Source organism: Pan troglodytes, chromosome 13 (assembly GCF_028858775.2).
Source record: "Pan troglodytes isolate AG18354 chromosome 13, NHGRI_mPanTro3-v2.0_pri, whole genome shotgun sequence".
NCBI lineage: Eukaryota > Metazoa > Chordata > Mammalia > Primates > Hominidae > Pan > Pan troglodytes.
The window spans coordinates 37,018,018-37,037,383 of NC_072411.2; the positions used below are offsets into that span (position 1 = coordinate 37,018,018).

The 19,366-nt window shown below is 40.7% G+C and overlaps 1 protein-coding gene across 4 annotated transcripts in view; it reads right to left on the reverse strand.

The window, feature by feature from the left end:
• MAP3K19 (mitogen-activated protein kinase kinase kinase 19) overlaps positions 1-19,366 on the reverse strand; it is an 81,553-nt gene that overhangs the window by 19,811 nt on the left and 42,376 nt on the right. For all 4 annotated transcript variants that reach the window (XM_063791122.1, XM_525928.9, XM_063791123.1 and 1 more), the window contains 4 exons: positions 15,747-15,825; positions 14,548-14,807; positions 7,328-7,371; positions 1,646-4,099 (listed from right to left, as the gene is read on the reverse strand). In XM_063791122.1, the coding sequence (XP_063647192.1) occupies positions 1,646-4,099; positions 7,328-7,371; positions 14,548-14,807; positions 15,747-15,825 (2,837 nt within the window). The remainder of the gene's footprint in view (positions 1-1,645; positions 4,100-7,327; positions 7,372-14,547; positions 14,808-15,746; positions 15,826-19,366) is intronic.

A 19,366-nucleotide genomic window follows, 5' to 3' on the forward strand; every position in this document is an offset into this window, starting at 1 on the left:
AGAATATGTTAGTGTGTGCCATCTCCTCAGCCCCCAACCTCAACTCTCTCCTCAAAATTCCCATTATCATGGTCAGCTTGCTCCTAAACACAGACAAGTTCAGAAAGAGAAACATACACAGAGCTGGACACACACATAGAGACACACAAACTCATACACACATATTCACATATGTGTTCACACAAATGTACACACACATAAACAAATATATATCATGCACACATATATATCATATATATACATACACATATGTACTGAGAGATAACATACAAACCAACAATGGCCAGATCATATATAAAAATAGAACTCTGACCTACAATGTGCAGCAACCAACCCAGGAAATCAACCCATTATCTACAGTAACCAAAACAGGAAGCCAGTTTACCATCCACAAGCCAGACTTGCAGGAAGAGATACTATTTGCTAGTATCTCTAGCAAATAGTCCAGGAAGCTACGGGATAATTATTTACCTTGTATGTTCTTCTGACCAATAATTATTTAAAATAATTATTCCTGGCTGGGCGCCGTGGCTCACGCCTGTAATCCCAGCACTTTGGGAGGCCGAGGAAGGTGGATCACGAGGTCAGGAGTTCCAAGACCAGCCTGGCCAAGATGGTGAAATCCCGTCTCTACTAAAAATACAAAAATTATCCAGGCGTGGTGGTGAGTGCCTGTAATCCCAGCTACTTGGGAGGCTGAGGCAGGAGAATCGCTTTAACCCAGGAGGTGGAGGTTGCAGCAAGCCGAGATCGCAGCACTGCGCTCCAGCCTGGGCAATAGAGCAAGACTCCATCTCAAAAAAAAATTATTCCTGATCCTGATATAGTGTGGATATAGTGTAGTATGACCTGAGTTAGTGTTCAATAAATAATATTTCAGTTTACCTACTGTTTCTGTCTTTAAAATTTCAGTTTGGGAGGCTTGTGTACTTTAGTGAAAACGATAACAAAGAAAACCCGACTATGTGTTGATCTTCTTCCCCACTCCATGCCAACTCTCATGCCAAACAAAATTTTTAAAAATCTTATTTCAGGATTTTTGCTTACACTTCCATGAGAGCAATGGCCGAGTCTTGTACAGCACTATGCTCCTAGTTCTTGGCCCACTGCCAGAAGCACAGTAGGCATCAATAATAATTTTGCATTAAAGTAGTGAATCATCTGAGAGCAAATGCTCAGGTGTAGGGGCTCTGATAAATGTACATTTCATGTCTTCCTATGAACAAAATGGTGAGCCACTTCTGGAGCCATGTTCATTTCTTTCTATCTCACATACCTAGAGCAATGTCTTGCCTATAATTATGTATCTGCTGATAGTTGGAAATGATATGCTGTTGATTGAAAATGTCATCATTGAATAAAATACTGACCTATTTGAATGGTTTTGCTAAATTAATTTAACCAAACTGATTTCATTGCAATGTCAAGCTAGCTAAATTCCAGAAGGGAGTCAATATAATGAAAACATCTTAGCCTGGGGGTCAGAAGACCTGAATTCCAACCTTGTGATCAAACAGTGAGACCTTGAAAAAACTATTTAATTGTTTAGGGTTTATAATTCCTCATTTGAAAATAAGGGGTTTGAACCAGATTGTCTCTGAGGTCCTTCCCACCCCAATGAATCTTGGATTCTAATTATACCAACCTGTATTTTGACTTTTGTTGTCTCTCTGCCCATTTCTTTTGGGGTACTTCCTCTCCATCTGAGGACAAGATTTAGGTTTTCAGGATCTGTTTCATTTGCCATTTTTTGGCAAGAGTTGTTATCTTTCTCATCAAGAGCTAATAATTCTGCAGCTAGACAACCTAACAGTTCATCTGTCAATTCTTCATTATTTACAGAGTCCATAATTTCTTGGGAAATTGAATTTGTGCCACTTAAGGTTTTTCCAAACATTTGATATGTGATTGACTTATTTGCTAAACTACCATGATCCAAATAATGTACCCAATATTGATATGTCTGGGAAGATGCACTTTCTTGTTTTTCTTGGAAAGAGAAATTTGTAAGTGTTTTAGAGTGATCTGAAACACTATCAAACTCTAGATCATTAGTTAAAATTCTGCTGGCATTTACTTTACTAAGAGATGCTGTATTCTGCTTTTCTTGCTGTACATACTTGTTAGAATTCTTCTCACTGGGCACTGCCCAGCTGTCTTCTGAAGGGATAAATGGGATCTGGTGATGTAGCTCTTCAAGTTCTTGCAGATCTCTGAGGCTTGTGGTGAGTATTTGATTGTTAGAAATGTCTCTATCACCAGTAGACTCTTCCATAGAAACTTCTTCAACAATGGATAAATCTGAGACAGGAGGGAATTCATTCTGTTTCATGGACTGCTCAGGTGTCTGAGCCAAGTTCATGGGATGAATTTCATCTTTGGAAGATAGAAACTCATTTCCTGAAGACTTTATCTGCCAGTCTGGTTCTGAAATACCAACACCATTTTCAATGTCATGTAGGTTGCTATGTACAGCCTTGGAACTCTTTTCTTTAGAAATTAAGACTTTGTGCTCTTGTTTAATGCCAAATGAAGTCTTTGGGCATTTCATATGTGTTTTTTTCTGAGAAAGTCTTGTTCTGATATTGCTCTTCCTCTCACTGTGTGAAGATCGACATTTATTGGTGATACGTCTGCCTGATGGAGCCGAACATATCTCACGGTAATACTTGTTTTCATCCCTTTCAGTCTCTCGCACATGACAATAAACAGGGGTCCCAAACATTTCATAGATTCCAGGTCCATTAGCAGTTGAATTGATTTCTTTGAACATATCACTATACTTAAGATCTAGGTAATTTAGTCTTGGCTCTGTCGGTTGAACAGAGAGAGGAACATATGACTTCTGTATTCCTGGATTTTTACAGATGCAAGGAAATGATTGCTTTTTGGGTTTCTGAGTCCGGTGAGTTGATTGCTTCTTTGCTATCTGTGGCATTTTCTTTTGAAACCTGGGCAATTGCCAAGGCCTGGGGTCAACAAGTCCCAAAGCCGGGAAAATTTGTGTTTTTATGCTGGTTTTACGCATGGTAGGCTTAATGGGACCTTCAGTAGAAATCACGAAATTCTGAGGTGTCTTCTTACTTGTCTTGGTCTTTGAATCCAACTTACTCCTATGGGAATTCATCTTATGCTTGTCATTTTCTTGGTGTACAGGTATGTTGACACTATGGTTGTTATGAATGGTTCCCTTTCTTTTTTGGAGGCTTGGTTTGGCTATCACTGGTTCCTTGGGGCTTCCATCCACAGGGAAGGTGATGTGGATAAGAGGCACCATCCTACTCATTTCTGGTTTGGCTCTTTCTGCTATTGATATTTTTATGTTTGTCTCCATGCTGCTACAACCTTCTGGGAGTTTATCAATGGGGTCATCAAAGACTACACTGGATAAGCTTTTAAGTACAGTACACTCTTCTAAAATATTGTTTGGTTCCATTGCTTCATTTGTATGTAATGAAGCTCTTTTTGAAGCAGCTTTATTATTTCTCATCTCTTCATCCTGGCTTGGAGTTATTTCTGAATGCTGGGTTTCTTGGAACTTGCTTGGAATGGTACATACTATTTCTGGATCTTGTTCATAGTTTTTGGCTACTGAATTCTCATTCTTTCTTGATGAAAGATATTGAGAGTTCTCTTCTTCAGGTTTTCGCGTTTTACTACCATGGCAGTCAATATCCTCTTCCCTATCTTCAGGAATATTGCCTTCCTTCAAATTCTCAAAAGACACCAAAGACTGCCCTTTTTCAAAGTCAGTGATTTCAATTTTGTTACATTCTTCTATTTCCTTGGATTTCCAGTTCTCCTCCTTCTCCAGGCATTGTCTGTGATGGTTAGTCTTAGGAAAAGAGCACATGTTTCTTGACCAAATGAAGCCATCAGAAGACCTGAGAGTTGGATCCATCAACGACTTAACTAGGGCTCCCGGAGGCTTGTTTGATGGGCTGAGGTCATCAGATTGACGAACAGACACTGAGAGCTTAGGCACAAAAGATGTGAGGCTTGGAATGTTTCTTTCTTTTTCTTTTGGAAACTTGTGATTTTGAGGGATAGTAAGGACACCAGATCGCGTGGGCAAGAGTGACAGTGGTGGCAGAAGGAACTAAAAGGAAGACAGAAAAAGCTGTGAATGCAGAAACATATATAAATATCACACTAACTCGTTTAAAGTAGTCTAAAGAGATTATAATGTCCTCTTAAGGAAGGCTTTTAAAGTTCAAAGCTATCCTGGAGATCACAATTCTTTTTTTTCTTCTTGAGACAAGATCTCACTCTGTCACCCAGGCTGGGGTGCAGTGGCATAATCACAGCTCACTGCAGCCTTGACTTCCTGGGCTCAAGCGATCCTCCCACCTCAGCCTCCCAAGTAGCTGGGACTACAGGCATGTGCCACTATGCTCGGCTAATGTTTAAATTTTAGTAGAGACAAGGTCTCTCTATGTTGCCCAGGCTGGTCTCAAACTCCTGGCCTCAAGCAATCCTCCCACTTCTGCCTCCCAAAATGCTGGAATTACAGGCATGAGCCACTATGCCTGGAAAGATCACAATTTTTAAAATTAAAACCTCATTCCCAATTTTTTTTTAGAACCAATTTAAAACAACACGTTTTAAAACCAGGATTATTATAGATGTAAATATTCATGGTTATATATTTTTAAATGAAGGCCCTATAATGTAAATGGTAAAAATTTAAGATAAGAAGCATTTTATTTCTCTTCTTTTTTCTTTTTACTTTCCATAGAATTGATTTAAGATTTTTGAAATCCCACTGAAAACAGTTTAAAATTGCTGTTAAAATACCTCAAAAATTGTCAGTTATTGACTAACTCAGAATTCATATCCGAAACACAACTACTCACCATCGTTTTGCTGAATTAGTTTGTGAATGAAATGTACAAAATTTCATTTTTGTGGATGACAGGCAAATGGATGGCTTTCCTTTCTCCTTTGCCCTCTAGTTTCAAACTAAGCTAGTTTTTATTATCATCCTGTAGAGGTCAGTGTAACCCAATGTATAATATTAAACTTTGCGGGCAGTAAGCTATAAACTCCTTAACTTTATGCTTCTTTTCATTGTGGTCTTTTCCTGTGTATACAGATTCAATACCCATTTATATCACAATATTTATAGGCATGGGTCATGGGTAGTAATTGAGAAATGTATGTTTAATTTTCATTCTATTGCCACCTGTGTGTAAGAAGGAAGGAAATGGAACCTGACTCTAGAAACTTAGGCATTAAAAGTAGATGAGATGTAGTGTAGACCCCAGTGTTACTGTCTAGATGATTTTCCCCATTTCTCAAAAATGACTTAGGACATAAAGGCAGATTCATCCAGTGCTTAACCATCTGCCTAGTAACAGCCATTACAATTTTTTAGGTCAATAAACTCCTTTTGCAATGCTAAGCAGTACCTATGCATAAGTATTTCTCAAAGGCTCATAGGAAAAGAAGGGTCAGGTAGTTGAGAAACTAAGAATTGCAAATATCTTTCCAAAAACTTATAAATTAGACAGCTAGGAAAATCTTTCCACCACTGGGGGAAAGAAAAGAATTGCCTAATTTCTAAATAGGTTGAAAGAAGACAAATTAAAATATGTCTGGCCAGGCGCGGTGGCTCACACCTGTAATCCCAGCACTTTGGGAGGCCGAGGCAGTCGGATCACTCAAGGTCAGGAGTTCGAGACCCACCTGACCAACATGGTGAAACCCCATCTCTACTAAAAATACAAAAATTAGCTGGGTGTGGTGGCAGGTGCCTGTAATCCCAGCTACTCGGGAGGCTGAGGCAGGAGAAACGCTTGAACCCAGGAGGTGGTGGTTGCAGTGAGCCGAGATTGTGCCAACTGCACTCCAGCCTGGGCAACAGAGTGAGACTCTGTCTCAAAAAAAAAAAAAAAAATGTCTAAGGGAGCTACTCAGCTCATTATGTAAAGAACAGAAACACTCCAGAAAAGCACTGCACATGGCAAGGCATAATTTCCCCAGGAACGATTTGCTACTCTAGGAACTATATGTGAGTTGTTGTTTTTCCAAGAAATACAGTTGACCCTTGAACAACAGGGCTTCAAACTACGCAAGTCCACTTATATGTGGGTTTTCTTCCTCCTCTGCTACCTCTGTGACAGCACGACCAAGCCCTCCTGTTCCTCCTCGTCCTCAGCCTATTCAACATGAAGACAGTGAGGATGAAGACCTTTATGGTGATCCACTTCCACTTAATGAAGAGTAAATATATTTTCTCTTCCTTATGATTTTCTTTTTTTGTTTTTTTGTTTGTTTGTTTGTTTGTTTTATTTTTGAGACGGAGTCTTGCTCTGTTGCCAGGCTGGAGTCCGGTGGCATGATGTCGGGTCACTGCAACCTCCACCTTCCAGGTTCAAGCAATTCTCCTGCCTCAGCCTCCCGAGTAGCTGGGACTACAGGCACCCGCCACCATGCCCAGCTAATGTTTTGTATTTTAGTAGAGACGGAGTTTCACCATGTTGGCCAGGATGGTTTCGATCTCTTGACCTCGTGAACCACCCGCCTTGGCCTCCCAAAGTGCTGGGATTAAGGCGTGAGCCACCACACCTGGCCCCTTATGATTTTCTTAATAACATTTTATTTTCTTGGCTTTATTGTAAGAATACAGCATATAATACATATAACACAAAATGTGTGTTAATCAACTGTTTATTTTATCTATAAGGCTCTGGTCAACAGTAGGCTACTGCAGCCATGTGCGGTGGCTAACATCTGTAACCCTAGCACTTTGGGAGGCTAAGGGGGAGTATTGCTTGAGGCCAGCAGTTCAAGACCAACGTGGCCAACATAGCGAGACCCTGTCTCTAAACAAAACAAAACAGAACACCCAGCACTTTGGGAGGCCGAGGCGGGCGGATCACGAGGTCAGGAGATCGAGACCATCCTGGCTAACATGGAGAAACCCCGTCTCTACTCAAAATACAAAAAATTAGCTGGGCGTGGTGGCGGGTGCGTGTAGTCCCAGCTACTCGGGAGGCTGAGGCAGAAGAATGGCGTGAACCCGGGAGGCGGAGCTTGCAGTGAGCCGAGATTGCACCACTGCACTCTAGCCTGGGTGACAGAGTGAGACTCTGTCTCAAAAAACAAAACAAAACAAAACAAAACAACCAGTAGGCTATTAGTAGCTAAGTTTTGGGGGAATCAAAGCTTATGTGTGGATTTTTGACTGTGTTGGGGACATCAGTGACCCTACCCCCTGCATTGTTGAAGGGTCAAGTGTAATTGCTGAGGATTTGGTTCTAAATTAATGGATAGAGTTGTTTGGTTTTAATTCTCAAGTCAAAAACGCTAGCACTAATCTTACCTCGATGCTTCGGCCACTGTACTTCATACGAGAGGTCGAAAACTCTACAACAAGAAAAACAATAACTGGATATTCTTAGTAGTAGAGAGAAAACAGTCTCAAGCCAGAGTCTGGGGATGGAGTAATACAGATGCTAAGGGGTCTGAGGAAAAGTTGTAGAAATTGGAGGTTTCCCCTGTGGAACTCACACAGAGGTGGAATCATCACACAAAACTTCAGGCTGCTGCCACTAGCAGGGGTTGCTGTTTTATATTTATATCTCTATTCTGACAGAAAACCTGAGATCTCTGGACCAGAGAGCAGACCATTTATCACTCACAGAACATTGTAATGCCAGTTCCCCACAACCCAGTTCCTCACAGGGCAATGTGATGAGAGCCGGGTGTTGACCTGCACAGCTGGCAGAGCTGCATCACAGGAGGGAGCTCTGGAATGATGAGACTCAGGTGGTATATTGGGTGGTGGCACTTTAGCCCATCTTTCCCTCCAGAGAAGGAGAGAGCACTTTACTATGAATTGTAAGCAAATGCCTCCAGGAGAAAGGTGACTCTATGTTTTATTACCCTAGAATATAAGCAAACAGCTTTTGGGAAAATCAGTCTCTAAATTTCTCTGGAGCAATACACTAACTTCGGAGGCGTTTCTGCCATTCAGTCATCTTTTAACTTAGTTTCCTAGTGTTTTTTGCTTAGAAAGCCTGAACTGTGCAGAAATGTGAAAATATTCTTGTATAAGTGTCTCCCAACAGTTGTTTAAACTAGATCGACCATAAACTCTGAAAGGTGAGTGTGAGGAAGACTCACCTAGGGAACGAGATGGGACTTACTAGGTAGTATAAAACTTACAAGTTGTTCTCTTCTTACCAAAAAGTCAGAATGATCCCCAAAACCCCATGAACCACCACCACCACCACTTCTGCATAGTTTGGACTTTCTAAAGCTGAAGCCAAAAGCTCCAGTGTCTCCAGGGTCAAAACAGGTCACAGAAATGGATGATGTGGGACAGGAAGGCACAGCAGTAAATCGAGATCATATGCCCAACTAAAGGGGCATCATTACCCAGCTCGCAGTGATGTTATCCAACCCAGATAGATAGTCCAGCCCTGCTACATCTTCCAAAAGAAGCCAGAGAGCTGCAGATTTTTTTTTTTTTTTTGAGACAGGGTCTCGCTCTGTCGCCCAGGCTGGAGTATAGTGGCATGATCTCAGCTCGCTGCAACCTCCACCTCCTGGGTTCAAGCAATTCTCCTGCCTCAGCCTCCCGAGAAGCTGGGATTACAGGCGCCTGCCATCATGCCCGGCTAATTTTTTGTGTATTTTTTATTTTTTAGTAGACACGGGGTTTCACTATGTTGGCTAGGCTGGTCTCGAACACTTGACCTCGTGATCCACCGGCCTCGGCCTCCCAAAGTGCTGGGATTACAGGTGTGAGCCACCGCGCCCAACCCAAGCTGCAGGTTTTATGTGAAATCTCCTTCCCCCACCCTTGCTTATTTATTTAAAATTTTTATATTTTTAATTTTTTGTATAGACAGGGTCTTACTGTATTGCCCAGGCTGGTCTCAAACTCCTAGGCTCAAACAATCCTCCTTCCTTGGCTTCCCAAAGTTCTGGGATTCCAGGTGTGAGCCACTGGGCCTGGCCTCTCCTCCCTTGTTTTTCAATGTTGTGAGGGTCAAACAAATGTCTGTAGGTGCATTTCAGCCTGAGGCTGTCATTCTGAAGTTTCACACGGAGAGAAAAAGACCTCTAAGATTTAACACAGTAGAAAAGCCAATCCCAGGTGAAAAACAAGTCACCTAAGAAGAGGACCCCAACAGGCAACAGGAGGGGGCACAGGCATTCCCCTTGGACACAGCTGGCCATGGCACCTCCCCTTCATTCTTAATGCATTTACTCAACAATTATTTACTGAGTGCCTGCTGAGTGGCCAACACTGTCCCAGAAGATGGCAATTTATAGTTGTGGGCAGGAAAGACAGATCTTTGCTCTTTGCTCCCAGAGGTTGCATTCTAGAGGTTGAGGTTTTCTATTGAAAAGATGTTAGAAGTTAATCTAGAAATACAACTGAATATAATTTATAGTTGGGTACACAATGGATAGCATCCTGAATTTTTTAAAAAAACGCTTTCAAGTATTCTTATAAATATTTGAATATGTATTATCCAGTATTGGTCAGGAATTATGTGGGGTAAAGACTTTTGGTGGGAATGTAGAGGCAAGATCTTTCTGGTAGGTAATTTGATAACATGTGTCAAAGCCTTTGAAAAATGTGTAGAGACCACTCTGAGCAACATAGCGAGACCCCATCTCTACAAAAAATGTTAAAAGTAGCCAGGTGTGGTGGCATGCACCTGTACTCCCAGCTACTCAGGAGGCTGTGGTGGAGGATCACTTAAGCCTGGAATATTGAGGCTGCAGCGAGCCATGTTTGCACCACTGCACTCCAGCATGGGCAACAGAGCGAGACCCTATCTCCAAAAAAGTAAATAAAATAAAATAAGTACAGAGTTCCAATTAAAAATGGCAGATTGAATGTACAAGCTTTTCTCCAATCCCTCCACAAATCACACTAAAATCACAGTAAAAGAATTAAAAAACATGTAAATAAGGACAAAAAATAAAAACACCTAAATGATAAAACAACAGATGAGCAATATCAACATTTTGGACAGAGAAAATTATATGGATGAATAATAACTGATTGAGTTGTCAGCTTTCTGTGTTCTGCCCAATGCTTGCAAGGGGACAGCCCAACCAGAAATAAGAATTTCAGAAAGGAATGGGAACTGAAGGTACCTCTGAAGACAGGGATGCAGGCAAGACTGAAACGAGAGGGTGCTCATAAGTCTGTGCTGGAATAAGTACTGGATTCCCTGCCCTGTCCCCTATGAGGAGTTACTCTTCTCCTTTCCTGGCAGTTGGCTGGAAGTTTACTCCCTGGAGGGCTTGAAACAAAGATGCTAAGGAGCTGGGTATGGCTGGGAGCAGAAATGGGGTGCTGGAGTGAAAATATGAGGATAAAGAAGAGTCTACACACTGAAATATGAACCCCATTCAGTGCCAAGAATGTTGCCTCCAGTCTCATAACCTACAGGCAGGTGTTTGGATTATCTCTCTGGGGAAAACTAGCTGAGAGAAAAGGTCCATTGATCTATACAAGCTGACACTTGGGAATCCCTCTATGAATCGTCCAGTTCTCCACCTATTCAGCTCCTTTGAGGCCCATTCAACAAGCTCACTCAAACATACAGAACTTTTTAGTGAAACTCTTTTAGATACAAATTCAACTGATATGTGAGGATATGTGATTCAACTGATACGTGAGGAAATGCTCCAATATGAACATACAGAGAACAGATCAAACTGAAAGAAAGAAAAGAGCTCAGAAGAATTAGAGACAACAAACAACTCTATCTTTCATATTCTCCGTGTACCCTTTCTCAAGAAGCTGCTGGGAAATATGCCCTAGTAAAAGAGGATTAAGTAAAGCAAGGAAGCCAGGCAAGGTGGCTCAAGCCTGTAATCCCAACACTTTGGGAAGCCGAGGTGGGTAGATCACTTGAGCCCAGGAGTTCAAGACCAGCCTGGGCAATATAGTAAGACCCCATCGCTACCAAAGAAATTTTTTTAAAGTAGCTAGGCCTGGTGGTGCATGCCTGTAGTCCCAGCTACTCAGGAGGCTGAAGAGGGAGAATGGCTTCAGCCCAGAAGACAGAGGCTGCAGGGAGCTGAGATCGCGCCATTGCACTCCAAGCATGGGTGACAGAGTCAGACTCTGTCTCAAAAAAAAAAAAAAAAAAGTAAGGAAAGGAAGATTAAGCCACATATCCAGTACACAAGGATTCAACACAGCAAGGAGGCAAGGGAATTCCCAGGATGACACGAAGGGAATCTCAGATGGGCGGCTGGGCAGTGGATCCAGAGAGCAGGTGGTGTGGAGTAAAATTAGAGGCCAGGAGGGTCCAGGAGCAATGTCTCCAAAAACAAAAGGAACCAACAGATTGCCTGATATCTAATCACCTGTATTGAGATTTGTTTTATAGGTGCAATACACAGGATGGGATGAATTAGTAACAGATATACAAAAAGTAAGCAAATGAAGAAATGAAGTGGTTATTACTAATGCTGAGATAAATACAATGTCTAAAAGGAGAGGAAATGTAATCAACACACTATGGAGCTCAGCTGCAAATAATATTTTACCTAGTCATAATAACAGAGACATTGAATATTGATTTTAAAAAAATAGACACAAAGATTGGGAAAATTGGGCATTGCTTGTGTGTGAGGCAAGTAATGTAAAAGTAATAAATCTTAATAGATGAAGCCCAAACTGAACAATTAATAAATACCATTCTAAACATGATATTTAGCAATATGAAAGTACACACTAGAAGAAAGTCTTGTACTAGCTGTACTTTTTTTTTTAAGAGATGAGGTCTGTCACCCAGGCTGGAGTGCAATGGACTAATCATCATCCACTGCAGCCTTGGCCTCCTGGAATCAAGCAATCCTCCCACCCCAGCCTCCCGAGTAGCTGAGCCTATAGGTGTGCACCACCACAGCCACCTAATTTTTAAAATTTATTTTTATATATGTACTTTTTTTAGAGGTGGAGTCTGCCTATGTTGCCCAGACTGGTCTCAAACTCCTGGCCTCAAGCAGTGCTCCTGCCTCAGCCTCCCAAAGTGCTGGGGTTACAGGCGTGTGCCTGTGCACAGCTAGTACTTCTTATTTCTTTTTTTTTTTTTTTTTTTGAGACTTCAAGTGATCCGCCCATCTTGGCCTCCCAAAGTGCTGCCCTGGACCTGATTATTGTTATTATTAATTAAAAGTGCATTTGTAATGGCTATGTGCCAGGTATGATGCCAAATGCTTGGAGGTTGAATGATTCTTGCTTTTGTAATCCAGTGAAGATGAACACATAAACAAATAGTGACAATTGTGCTTGATTAGTGCTATGTTGTAGGTAAGGTCAGGATCCTATAGCGGAACAAAGAAAGGGCAACTCATCCAGTCTTGGGAAGTTCAGGAAGACTTCCCAGAGGAAGGGGTTTCTAAGACAAAACCTGAAGGATGGCATAATGCTCCAGCAGAAAGAACAGTAGGTGCAAATATTCACATGCATGTTTAGGGAATAGAGGGCATTTAGTGTGCTAAAGTTTATCATGCTGCGAAGGAAGAGTGGCAAGATATGAAGCTGAAAGAGGCTGTTGAAGCTGAACATGGTGGCTCATGCCTGTAATTCCAGCACTTTGAGAGGCCAAGATGGGAGGATCACTTTAGCCCAAGAGTTCAGTAACAGCCTGGGCAACATGGTGAAACCCCATCTGTACCAAAAAACAAACAAACAAACAAACAAACAAAACTAGCCAGGCGTGGTGGCATGCACCTGTAGTCCCAGCTACCCAAGAGGCTGAGGTGGGAGGATCGCTTGAGCCCAGGAGGCAGAGGTTGCAGTGAGCCAAGATCATGCCACTGCACTCCAGCCTGGGCAACACAGCCGGAATGTGTCTCAAACAAACCAACCAACAAACAAACAAACAAACAAAAAACAAAAAAACGCTATCAAGATTTGGGAACTAACTTTGTAAATTTCAAGGAACAAGAGTCTAGGTCCACTTCAAGTCCAGATTTCTTATGAACTATTTTACATATAGCCCATCAAAACACTGCTTCACCATTATGCCAAATGAAACAAGCCAGACACAGGACAAATATTGCATGATTCCATTTCTATAAAAGACCTAGAATGGTCAAATTCGTATTGAGACAGAAAATAGAATAGTGGTCACCAGAGGCTTTGGGAGAGTGGGAAATAGAGAGTTATTGTTTAATGGGCACAGAGTTTCAGTTTTGCAAGAAGAAACTGTTCTGGGGATGAATAGTTGTGATGGTTACACAACAATGTGAATGTACTTAAATGCCACTGAACTGTACACTTGAAAATGATTAAAATGGTCAATTTTATGTTACACACATTTTAGCATAATAAAACAAAAAAAAATTTAGGCCAGGCGCAGTGGCTCACACCTGTAATCCCAGCACTGTGGGAGGCCAAGGTGGGAGGATCACGAGGTCAAGAGATCGACACCATCCTGGCCAACATGGTGAAACCCCATCTCTACTAAAAATACAAAAATTAGCTGGGCGTGGTGGCATGCGCCTGGAGTCCCAGCTACTTGGGAGGCTGAGGCATGAGAATTGCTTGAACCCAGGAGGCAGAGGTTGCGGTGAGCTGAGATTGGGCCACTGTGCTCCAGCCTGGTGACAGAGCGAGACTCCGTCTCAAAAAAAAAAAAAAAATTTAAGCACTGCTTCATTTAAATTTCACTTAAAATGTACCCTTCTCTTAAAATCCCATAATAATTATTCTTTTTTTTTTTTTTTTTTTTTGGTAGGATGTGTCACAGCTCCACTGGCATGCAGTCTCCCTCATTGTGATAAATCAATGAATGTAACTTGTTGGATTATAAGGTTGTTCCTGGTGGTTTTGGCTGGTTGGTTGAGGACAGTGGTAAGCAAGTAGCAAAGACAATGTTGCCGCAGGGGGAAATGCTGGCATCAGTGCTGCTATCTAGCAAATGAGTCTTGGGCTCAATGTAGTTGGAAGTTGGCTCTTAGACTTGCACATTAACTTGGGGATCCAGGAATAAGGCTAACGTAGACTCAAGTCCATAATGACCCTGGGACCTGGTAGAAGTAAATTCAATACTTCTGGCCAAAAGCATCCACAGCATGGGCCCCCAAGATTCCCACAGATAAACATCAACCAAATATGAGCTCACAATGAAGATTTTCAAACACTCAAGAAAAAAGCCAACCATAGTGCAAATCAGTAGGATATTGATACTGAAATTATCAAGTATAGTTTACAAAATAATGTCTGAAATGTTTAAAGAAATAAGCAATGAAATAATCTAAACAATAAGATATTCTCAAAATATTTGCCTTCTATTCCTTGAACAAATATATAAACATTTGCACATATAGTGTTCTTTCTGCTGGAACATTATGCCATCCTTCATTTTACTTGTTTACTAGTTTATTGTCTGTCTCACACCCCCATGACCCCCAGGAATGTAAATTACACAAGGGCTGGGGTTATTGTCTGGTATGTTCACTGCTTTATCTCTAGCATTTAGAACAGTGCCTGGCACAATACATAAATATTTGTTGACCAAAAGGACTCACTGTGGAATTCAATGTTCAACTTACCTTCAGATTTTCTTTGCTGCTCCTTCAGAAAATGAGAAGCATCTTCTCTGGTTACAGACTTGGAAATGTTTAGTTCTAAACAAGATCTTGGCAGCAAAAAGCCCAAGTTCACATTGCAGAGCTCCCTGGAACTTTCCTCTTTTTGCAAAACTAAGGGCCGCATGGTCAGCTTCTTTGTCCTGAGCTCCACCGTTTCTATTTCATTTGGATGAGAAACTGCATGTGCTTGTGCCCATTCTTGATGCGATGAGTTTATCAGACTAAAGGGGGAGGGAAATGTTTGATTTAAAACTCAGTTGCCACATCTTCTGGATCTCCAGTCCTCAGTTCAGCCTGACATCACTAGAAAGTTTGAAGAACTACTTCCAAATGGTGCTGCTGAAAGGAAAGGCTGAATCCTGAGAGGGTAAGACATCTCCACCTGCTGACTCCTCCTGGCCTCCTTAGCCCTCTGTACCATCGCTTGGATGGATTAGGTTTCAGCTCACTCTCGTTTTCCCAATCACCATTTCCTTGCACAAAGAAATCAGAGACCAAGGGCAGGCCTGGGGGATGTACCCTTTTATCTCCACAGGTACTGACTAGCCCAGTGTTTCTCAAACTATTTTTGATGAAGAACCAGCATTTAAATTTCCAATCATTGTGAACTGATACTTTTGTAAAATATAAATGAATTGCCATAAAAATGGAAGAAAAATAAAAGACATGCAAAAAATAAGCCTCAATTTGTTTCACTACCCGATCAATGAACGTAAGTTATTTGCCAAATTGCTTTGCAACTTTTTTAATGGTCACCCTCGCAGCCTGTCCTGACCTCATCATGGACTAGTAACAGGACCGCAGAACCACATTCTAAGTAGCTCTGCCCTGCAGTAGGGTCAGCAAACTACAGCCCGGGGACCAAATCCAGCCTTCAGCCTTTTTCTGTAGCTTTAATTGGATCACAGCCACACTCATTTGTTTACATATTGTCTATGGCTGCATTCAAATGACAGTTGCAGAGTTGAATCATTACAACAGAGACCATATGGCCCACACAGCCAAAGTGTTTATGATCCGGCCTCTGCCACATACTATTTATTGTGACCTCTACTTTTAAGCATTATTATGGATTCAATTACTAATAATGTAGGTTGCCATATGACTATCATTGCTTCATACTTCATTTCAAATCTGATACTTCAAAGAATATTCCTTACTTCTTTTCTTTTAAGTCTTCTTGGCTCATTTCTTGGGGAGGACTGACATCTCTTGGAAAAGTTACAGTGATCTCAACACCTGTAGAAACATACCACAGTAGTAGAAGGAAGAAAGTAATGAATTCCAGTGGAAAGTGGGAGATGTACTTTATTTCTGTTTGGCTAATCTCTTCTTAATGATTACAAAATGGACATTAATCAGGAGCTGAGGTTTAGCCATCTTTGTATCTTTCCTGTTCAGGATATGATAGATCCTAAATAAATCCTTGCTTAAAGAGCAAAAAACCATATAATAATATTTTACAGATGGAAAATAAAGTTTTATAACAAACTTTGTTGTCCTCAGGATGGAGAAAACAGAACCACCTTCTATAAAGCGTAACGACACCTATCTCCCAGAACTATTGTGAGCATTCAATGCGATAATTTATGTAACACCAAAGATGTTTGCTTGTATTTGTAATTTTGGTCATCTCTTGTCTCATTTCATGAACTAATTTCCAGAATAACCCTTAAGACAGAAAGTTCCAACTTATAGAATACGCGCTTGCTCACAGTATAAGATGTTAAGCAAATTTATGTAAAAAACTAGTGTGAACTATTCTAACATTGCCTGTTCTTTAAGGTGTGTTCATTCATTCCTTTTTTCCATTTAACGAACTTTTATTAAGGATATGCCAAGCCCAGCACTTAGTGCTGAAAACAGGGAAATAAACAAGATGCAGCTGAGGCCCTAGTAGAACTGATAAGAAAATAAAGAATGCAGTGAGATAAGCACTGTGATAGAAGCAAGTGGTGATGTGGGAGCAGAGAGGCGTGTCCTTCCGGGAGGACGCAATGCTTGCCCCGGTATTCATTTCTATCCATTTATCTGTCAGAGCCATTTATTCACTCAATCTGCTTGTGCCTGGAGGAGCAATGGCTGTATGAGCTCCACTAATTAAAGGCTGGGGAAGGAGTATCGCAGGGAGGATAAGGTTAAGGTGTGAATCAGACATCCCTTTTCTGCCACTTCCTGGGTGACCTTGGGAAAGTTGCTTAATAGATATCATCATTATCTAAATTAGTAGATTTTTATTATTTTAAAGGACTTTGGATATATTTGTGTAATACATAGGAACTACCATAGTGAAAGTATTTTTGTTGTTCAATTTTTATACCTGTGCCATTTAATGAAACAAGTGCATTAAAAAAAAAACACAGTAAAAAATTCCAAAATGAAAAGTTTTGTTTACAATCAGGCAAATGATAATAGTGTTTACTATCATTGTTATCCAATATTATGTTTTGTACTACCATAAAAATGTAGCTAGCTTTGGTTTTCTTAATGTTTCTCAAAGGAGACAACTTGATTGCATGTTTTCTAATACTATACAATTGCATGGAACACTTGTCTAAAAATGAAGTTTCCCTGGAATAGTCCATTGTTTTTTAAGTTTTCAAAGAGGCTATCACCAGACTATGTAGCAAAAAATGAGAGACTTGGAATTATTGAGCTGGAAGGAACTTAGAGGTCACCTAACCCAAGCCTTTCGTTTTAGAGATGAAGAAACTGATAGCAATGAGTTTGCATGACATGCTCAAGGTCGTTCTCCTATTTGAAAGGAAGATGGATGTCTTTCATAATATTTTTGTAGTCATCCTTGAGTGCAAACACCTAGCTGACATGTTAGAGTGAGAAAAACATACAGCATACATTCCTAATAACTAAACTGTCAGTGAAAAGGATGTTCTGGCACAAAAGCTAAATGTATTTAGTTCTTTGCTGTGGAAGTTAGAAAACTGAGTGTATTCACATGAACCATATTTAAGAACAACTGTACTTTTGCAGTTGTCAAGAATTAATAAACCCAGAATGTTTTCAAACAAATGTAATGTGCTTCAAAGTCTGTTCATCAGCTGACTTCTTTTTCAAACCAAGAAACAAAGATATAACAAGCACATGTAAGAAATACCTGCCTTTTAAGATATTGTTAAGAGCTAATGGCCACCGTCCTAATTGTTGGTCCTAAATTGGAAAAAAGTTTACAGAATATTGATTCTGAAATCCACTAGAAACATACAGATGTTCTCTTTGTTCTGCCTCTTGAATACTGTGAGTTGCTGATGTTGCTGTGGATAAGGCCTCTCAAGCTACCCAGTAGGCCAGGGAAGAGGATGCATTGTCACAGGTAAAGACAAAACACTTGCTCTTAGCAAGTGCATTTTTCACATAATGAGGGTAAATTAACGCTATCAGAAAATATTACCATAGAGAGAAATTAAAAGACAACATTTCAACATAGCCACGAATATATTTTCTTTATAGAAGAGGTGAAAATGACATTCATAACCAGTCAGAAAAATGATCATTAATTTGTTGTTGTTAGTGTCAAAACCATTATTAAAATAAAAACTTAAAATCAGGCCCAGCCTAACTGATTTCAATAAAGAAAAATTATTTACTCCAGAAAAGCCTTACTTTCCTGTTTGGTCTCCTTATTTTATTTTATTTTATTTGTTAAATTTCCGTGGGTACATAATAGGAGCATATATCAATGAGGTCCTTGTTCTATTTCAATGGATGTGCATATCTGTCTGGATTGCGAGCATGGAGGTTCAAAATATTTTGATGCCATCTTCACATTTTGATGATTTCCTAAATTGTGAAGCTCAACACAGACTTAAAAAAAAAAAACAAACAGCTGTATTTCCGGCTTCCTGCGCTGCTAGATTCAGAAAGCTTACTTGAGAGACTGATGCATGTGAGTTACATGAAAAAAGATAAGGTGCAGGCATGCTGTGTGCTGATGTGGGTACCAGCAGAGGGAGGGGGTTCTTACATTGATAGTGGGAGCGGCTCTCTGGTTATGGCAGACGTGGCATGATTTGAGGGTCAGTAGCAGCCAGTTTTGAAATGCAGTTATGGGAATCCTTCCTGACAATCCAACCTGGGGCCTTCCTGTTATGGACTGGATGTTCTGAATGTTTGTGTCCCCCACCGCACATTAATATGTTGAAGCCCTAACCCCCAAGTGTGGCTTATTTGGAGATGGGGCCTCTAAGGAAGAAACGAAGGTTACATGAGGTGTCAAGGGTGGGGCCCCGATCCAGTTGGATTTGTGTCCTTCTAAGAAGAGAGCTCACTCACTTGTGCTCTGCCTGTGTGTGCACAGAGGAAAGACCACGTGGGGACAGACCAGCCATCTGCAACCAGGAAGAGAGCCCTCACCAGAAACCCATCCCTGCTAGAATCTTGATCTTGGACTTCCCATTCTTAAGAACTGTGAGAAAATAAATGTCTGCTATTTAAGCCCCCCAGTCTATGGTATTTTGTTTTGGCAGCATGAGTGGACTAAGAAAGTTCCTCTCCTCTGGTTTTTCAATGGTATATGAACTTCCTAATATCTTTCAAAATTCCCTTCCTTTTTAACCCAACCAAGAGTAGGTTCTTGTATACCTGCAACTACAAATCCTGATGAATTTATACGGAATTAAAATATTTTTAAGCCCATTAGTTTTAGGGAATAGGCTCTCTTGTTCACTCATGAAAACAGTAAATTTATAGGCTCAATTTCTAGTCTATAAGATTTGTGTTTGTTATGTTCTGAGAAAATAGTGTTTGTTTGTTTGTTTGTTTG